At 39.8% G+C, this 7,076-nt stretch overlaps 1 protein-coding gene across 1 annotated transcript in view; it reads right to left on the minus strand.

Annotated features, from left to right (window-relative positions):
- Positions 1 to 1,600: 1,600 nt before the first annotated feature.
- Positions 1,601 to 7,076, minus strand: part of LOC107301406 (epithelial cell-transforming sequence 2 oncogene-like) — a gene marked incomplete at its 3' end in the record, with an annotated part of 13,478 nt that continues 8,002 nt past the window's right edge. Inside the window, exons 2-4 of the mRNA XM_015830637.1 lie at positions 4,655 to 4,720; positions 3,418 to 3,503; positions 1,601 to 1,773 (exon numbers count right to left, since the gene is read on the minus strand). Of these exons, the coding sequence (XP_015686123.1) occupies positions 1,601 to 1,773; positions 3,418 to 3,503; positions 4,655 to 4,720 (325 nt within the window). The remainder of the gene's footprint in view (positions 1,774 to 3,417; positions 3,504 to 4,654; positions 4,721 to 7,076) is intronic.

Consider the following 7,076-nt stretch of genomic DNA (forward strand, 5'->3'; position numbering starts at 1 on the left):
ACTCCAGGATGACGCAACAGTTGTAAATACATGGCAGTTGCCAAGCACCCGAATTTTGATCACGCAACTATGCGGATGCTACAACGGTCATAGGTGCGAGGACTGGTTGTATGTCATTTTTCTTCATTGCCTTTGTAACTTAACTTTAAAACGGTCGCTAAGCAAATGGTTGTAAATTGAGGACTATCCGTACACAGCCGATGGAGAAGGCAAACAAAACAGGGCATCTGAAGTGAAGCAGAAAATCCGGTCCCATTTTTTTTCCCCAAAAAGCTTTTCACAAGGAGAGTTACAGAATACCTCTGCTTTTTTATATTGCATCCTCATGAACATAACAGAGCATTACTATTTTTATCCACTCAAAATACTGTCTTCCTTTTCCTAAAGGGCATAGCTTTTGCAATCCCTGGATCCTGTCTTTTCAAGGAAGTGGGAATTAAGCATCTCCTGCCAGCTCCATTGTTCGCTGACCAAAGAAACACCACCCTAAGTCTCAATCAGCAGTATCTGTGGGGGCGGTGTGGAGGGAGGATGTGATTAAACTCAAGTCAAGATGGTCATCATGAAAGCATCACCGAAGTCCCACCCGTTTTGTATCTGCATCAACATCAGACATGCAGACAAGGGTGTGGAGCTTCAAGCAGACTGCCACAAATTGCCATCTTGACCTTCAACTGAGGCTCAAATTCCCAATTTGTTTCTTAGGTGAGCAAATACACTTCAGAAATTGCACCCCCATTGGGCAAGTGGGCTGGAGATCATTAAAACAGAGTTTCTCCTGCTACATAAAAAAAACAAACCCTGCAAGAACATCAGGTTCTGCCATCTTCAGCATGCTCCGCTTCGCTGGCATTCTGTCATAAAACGCAGCGAAAGGCGAGATTGGAGAGGTAGGTGGGGAAATGGTAGGGTGGGAGGAACCATAGGTGTCAATCTGGAACAGACTGGCCAATCAAGGACAGAGCTGTGAGGACAGAATGCAAAATTCCACCCAAAAGGTGCCAAATCTCAAAGGCGTTCCCAAAATATCTAGTTTGAATATCATTGGACACTGATGGAGTGGTCAAAACAGGAGGGTCAGGGAAGAGGGAAAAATGCAGGGTTTGCATGGGGATAGTCAGATCCAGCTTTGCTTCTGTAACTGCTTGACTTTGGTAAAAGCAAACCTTTCTCTTCAAAATTGAGTCAAGGATCTTTCTTTCCTAAATGCTCAAGTCAGAATAAGCCTACTTTCAAAAGCAGTGTTGTATGTAATAAAGAAGAGTGAGCCAGTTTGGTACAGTGGTTAAGGTATCAGACTTGAAACTAAAAGATTGGGAATTTTAATTCCTCCTTAGGCAGGAAGCCAGCTGTGCTACCCTGAGCCAGCCCCTCTTTCTCAGCCCTAAAAAGAAGACAAGGGCAAAGCGCATCTGAAAATCTTGTCAAGAAAATTGCAGGAAGTTGCCAGATACACAGGTATCACATAGTTTGATTCTGAGAATGTCTCTGAGATTTTGTAACAATATTATTGCTGTCATTAAAATATATATTTAAAAAAAAATTCTATGAGTGCATTCAACATTTTTTTTTTACTATTTTAGAGTAATGAAAAGCATACATTTAGAATCTGGAATGTCTTCAATCTGGAGCTGATGGAGCATTATTGTAGCCAAAAACTGGTAAGTGACCTTGGGGATTCGTTCAAAGGGCTTGTAGGAGATGTTGCGTTGTGAAATAACAAGGACATCATTGAACAGGAAAAGTCTAAGATCGTGGGTATGCTCATACAATCTGGAAAATTGAAGGGTTAGTTCCGTTATCCGTGTTAGTATAATTTATAAATAATTTAACAGCCACAGGAGAACGTTCAAATGCAGTAAACATTTTTTTTAAATGCATTATAGTGAACATTTATAAAAGAGTACTAAATGAAAAAAGTCTATATACCTTAAAAAGTATAAGACAACACAAAACACAAATTTTTTTGATCACTACAATACAATACAGAAGTTAACAAGTTTCATCCAATTCAATACACATGAAATATTTCCCTAACTGCTCAAACTCAAAGCTCAGCAAGGACCTCATTAAAAAGGCTGATTTGCTGCACATTTTTGGAATGTTAGCGGCGCACGTATGGTTTTGCCCAATGATATAATTATATCATTGTTAACTGTCGCCCTGTATTTAATTTTTTAAAATCTTTTTATTTATAAATTTGTAAACTATTTCAGTCAAGATTACTCTAAGCCAGGGGTGTCAAACACAATTCCATTGAGGGCCGCATCAGCATTGCGGTTGCCCTCAGGGGGCTGGGTGGGTGTGGCCTATTGGGTGGGTGTGGATGGAGTGGGTGTGGCCTACTGGATGGGCATGGCCAGCTCTACATTGTTCATGTCAAGGGTGCCTGTGGGAGCCTGGGCAGGAATGGGACAGATCTGAGGGTCTCTGGCAGAAGGGGGTGGGACCGGGGCAAGCGCCAAGGCATGGTCCATTTCTTCATTCCTCACAAAGGGTGACCCCTCCCCAGCATGCACCCAGGGGGCGGGGCCGACATAGCAGGGGCTGGTTCCTCGCTGTTTCTAGATGGCCTTTTGGAGCTAAGACTGAATGCGTTTCAGCATAGATGGCCACCACAAAATTGTACATTGGCTCCCGGCCAGCCTGGGCCAGGGCCAAGGCAGCGGGGGCCATTCCCTCACTGTTTCCAGGATGGCTTCGCGGGCCACATGAAACGACTTCATGGGCTGCATCTGGCCCCCGGGCCTTGTGTTTCACATGTCTGTTCTAAGCGCTACACACAAGCAACAGCTGCAGCTAATGCATTGGTAATAGTAACATACAGTAAGAATAATGCAATAAAAAAGTAGATTTAAAATTAGGATTAATATTTCTAGCAACAGGAGGTTCTTAAGTCCCAAGGATTTTCAAATCTGCCAAATTCTTATGACCCTCCAGAAGGACAGGGGAAGGGAAGCTACCCTTGCATTGGGGACCAAGCTGCTCCAGAATAGGGGAGTCCCTGAAGAGAATACCCACTTTCAGATCCCTTGAGAATGGGAACCTTCAGCTATTGGTGTAGGCACTCTTTGTGCCCTTGAATTGGGTGGGCAGAATCTCTATGGATAAGCAATCTCAAAACTACCCAGAGATATACTGTAGGGTTTTATAACTGTGTTTATATACTTGTGTTTATGTTTATATTTGTATTTTTCTTTTTTTTTAAAAAAAAAGATTCATTGCGCTCTAACAAGGAAAGTATGCAACGTGACACATTATTTACACAATAAATAATTCAATACATTTAGCATTTATTATCTTCATGGTCTCTATTTAGAAAGAAGAAAACCTTTAAAAACAAACGGAGGAACATTTCTATAATGCTAGACCTCATTTTATTTATATTAACCTTAATATTTTTACTGACGCATTTACCTGAATGGCAAATTCGTTCTCTGAGAACAGTTTAGCTGGGCCACATCTTGCGCCATAATTAAATATCTACTGGCTTTCAACAACTGCTGTGAATTAGAACATTAAAAATTATTGTTACCAAATTGATTCATTATTTTTTGGCTATTTTGCATTTAATTGCAATATTTATAAATCACAGACTTCTAAAATGTTTAAACATTGAAAGTACTTTTTGACATATTGATCAACATTGTTTGCCTACTCTATTTCTTGTTTCAATCTGTATGGTCATCCATTTCAACATCATGATTGTAGGTGTCAAACAGTAATTTAAAAACATATTGACAACACTCCAATAAATACATAAATGGCTGCTTCTGATTCACCAATGGATGGTTACAGTGAGGGATCCAGCATCTGATCCATGGGCAATAAATCAATACATCAATCCAACCATCCATGGGCTGTCTCATACAGTATATTCCAATTTCCAAGTCCAGTGGTACTGGCTTCTGGAGATAATTAGGGTCTGAAATAGGGAGAAACAAACTCAAACTAACAACATCCAAACCATGACAATAGATATTTGCTTGTGTTTATAAACATCAGAGTAGTTAACATTGAACCTAATGGTTCTTGCTAAGATCACAATCTCCCAGAATAGGTTAATCCTTGAGTTGGGAAAGGAACTTTGGTGTTGACAATTCCTGCTAAATCAGCATGTAGAGGCTGTGGCCTGGGGACCTATTCCTTAGTTTTGGCTGGCACAACAGTTGTAGTTGTGGTAACAGTAACTCAAACCCAATCCACCTTGCAGCTGGGCTATCACGATGAGCTCAAATTTTGAAGATGAGTCAAATACTATAGAAACTTTATTCCTAGTCAAGGGCACTAATTACTATAGAATAACACAGCTCTTTGCTTGAATGGGATTTTAGTCTAGTCAAATCTAATAAGTCAGCCACTGTGTTTTACTTGCTATAATTTTTATTTTCATGGTTTTATTGTACATACTGTCTTGTATTTGACACATTCCCATTTTGCACTTTTAATACTTTTCCAATCAACTTCCCCATTCATAAAAGGCATTTACTTTTCTTTAACATTCTACCAAAATATATTTCTTTGAGTAAATCAATTGGTTTTATCTTTGTCATTTATTGTTGAACACACGAAACTCATCCTATGGAAACATCTTCTGACAATGTCATGCACTTGTTGCGCATTTTGGTTCATATAAACAAAGCTGATTACTTACAGGTCCTCCTTGGATACACCGTTGCACACTCAATAGTTGATCATTTCTGCCCACATTCAGTTTCAACTAGAAAATTTAATATATGGGAATTAAGTTACTGCAAGGATCTCTTGAGAGAGCTATGCTACATAATCAAGAAGATATTCTTGGACTTCTGGTTTGCCATCACGGCGCCTGCAGACGTAGGAAGGTGAGCTCCGTCTTCCGCGTCCGAATTCATCCCGCTGGGGGACCCTGGAAAGGGTCGAAAGTCGCCCTGTAGGGGTGATGAGCAAGGAGGGGACCCCCACTTGATCACGGGAGGGTGACGGCCCTTCCGTTTGATCCAGGGCAGCTCTCCAAACCGGCGGGAGAAAGACTAGCCATAGCAATATGGCTCGTCACTAAACTGCTAACAGCTGAAGTCAAAATTATCACCAAGCACCTTTAAAGCAATGTGGATGAAACTGGGTGAGATCTGATCTTCTCTTTAAGACTTTAAGTATCTTTTCCTGTAAAAGCTGCCCAAAGTATTTTCCCCTGTGAGGAGAGAGGGAAGGGAATTTCTACCCCATCCTCTAAGAAAAGCGGCAACTACCTACTCAGGAGAGCAACTATAAGAACAATTTTAATCTAATTGGATGTATATGCTTTTGAAAGTTGAGGACTAAAAGTTTTCCTATTCTTACTGGAGACATTTGTTTTTATCTAAAAAAAAAAAGAAATAAAACTTGAAAAACTATCATAAAAACTTTGGACTTAAAAAGCTTTAAATGGTATCGGTGACATCTTGTGGTGAAGTATGGTATTACAACTTGTTATTGCCTAAAAGATACTTGGCTTGAAGCCCAGATTCTAGAAAAAACTATTCTGACCTTGACAGATACCACCTGTGAAAAACTCAGCTGAAAAGAAGGAACTTTGGGCAGCATATCTGGCCTGTTTGAACTATGAATGTAAACCTTTACTGACTTTCAGAGCTATACATGGCAATTGCTTTCCTATTTCTCTACATGAGAAGCATTTGTTATTACACGAGATGCTGGAATATCTTGGACTATAAATTCTTACTTGACAAACAATTTCCACTATAAAGATCACCTATAACATGTGAAATAGATGTCCCATACCCAGTTATAAAAAACAAAAAACTATTTTTAACGTTTGATTCTAAAGTCTTCAACTTAATACACTATCAAAATACTATGGATGAAGATAAAAAAAAAATCATTTCCATGTTGAAATCAATAAACGAAACCATTCTTTCAGCTTGTAACAAAATAAGATGCAACATAAAGGATCTTGACTACAACTAAAGAACTAACAATGCAGAAAATAACAGGAGAAGTGGAACAACTAAACACTAAGACAGAAGACTCAATTGACCAACAGATCCAGCCAACGGAAAAATCAGAAAAGGGAGTGACAACACTGAAAATGGAAAATACTTTTTACATAAATCAGAAGAAATTCAAGGAGAAAGAAGAAGAACAGATTGAATGGAAGATAAACCTATCAGGACAATTGTGGGAAATTGGAGTAATAGGGAGGTGAACTAATGAATGCAAATGGGCTTGTTCTTCCAAAAAAACTGCAACCAAACGGCCTTTCTTATTTCAAATAATATATATAATAATAGAGGAAGAACTATTTGATGATTTAAAAGCACTGACATGGAAGGCTAGTTGGCAAAGGAAGAAAGCCAGAGTAAGGCTGAAGAAAATTAGGATTTTGATTTATTAGAGGGGATTTCATATTACTAATTAGAGGGTTGAATATGGTGGAAAATAGATAATTTTTAGACAATAAAGTAACATTATAATTGAATAACTAAGATGTAACAAGACTAATAGACTTTGGTATGAAAAGGGAAAAAGGGAGAAGTTGAGATAAGGGAAATTTTGGTCACCTAATTTAAAATATTTGGAAATCAGTTGAAAATAAGAATTCTGTTTGCCTGAGACTTCCGGTGGCAGGCGACCTCGTCGGACGCAGCTGTAGCTGCCTCCCGCCTGTTTCTGCGTAAAAGCCATTTTGACAGCTAGCATCAGCTGTCAAACGGCTTGATACCTTTCCCCTGGGCAGAGGGGGATAGGTGAGCTACCCGGGGTAGGAGTTGAGTTCCCGAGTCGTCCCTTGTGGACGATGTAGGTGAGAACTCCTCCGGAGCCCCGGGCTTCTCCGCGATCCAGGACGCCTTCGCGTTAGCGAAGCTAGAAGCCGCCGCCACCGCTGCAACTTAAGGAGAACTGTGAGTTTTTTCCTGTAAGCAGACGAACCGACCCTGGAAGTTTGCTTTCTTTCTTGGACTTTACTCTAACTTGGATAAAGTTCTTCCCTGTACTTGAGGTGGACTGAGGGGAAGTGAACTTAAAATGGCGTTGGATTGATACTTTTCAGCAAGAAGTGAAAGTGATTTCCGGTTTGGAACTTTTACTACTTT

Source organism: Protobothrops mucrosquamatus, unplaced genomic scaffold, assembly GCF_001527695.2.
Source record: "Protobothrops mucrosquamatus isolate PMUCROS unplaced genomic scaffold, P.Mucros_1.0 scaffold12357, whole genome shotgun sequence".
Lineage (NCBI taxonomy): Eukaryota > Metazoa > Chordata > Lepidosauria > Squamata > Viperidae > Protobothrops > Protobothrops mucrosquamatus.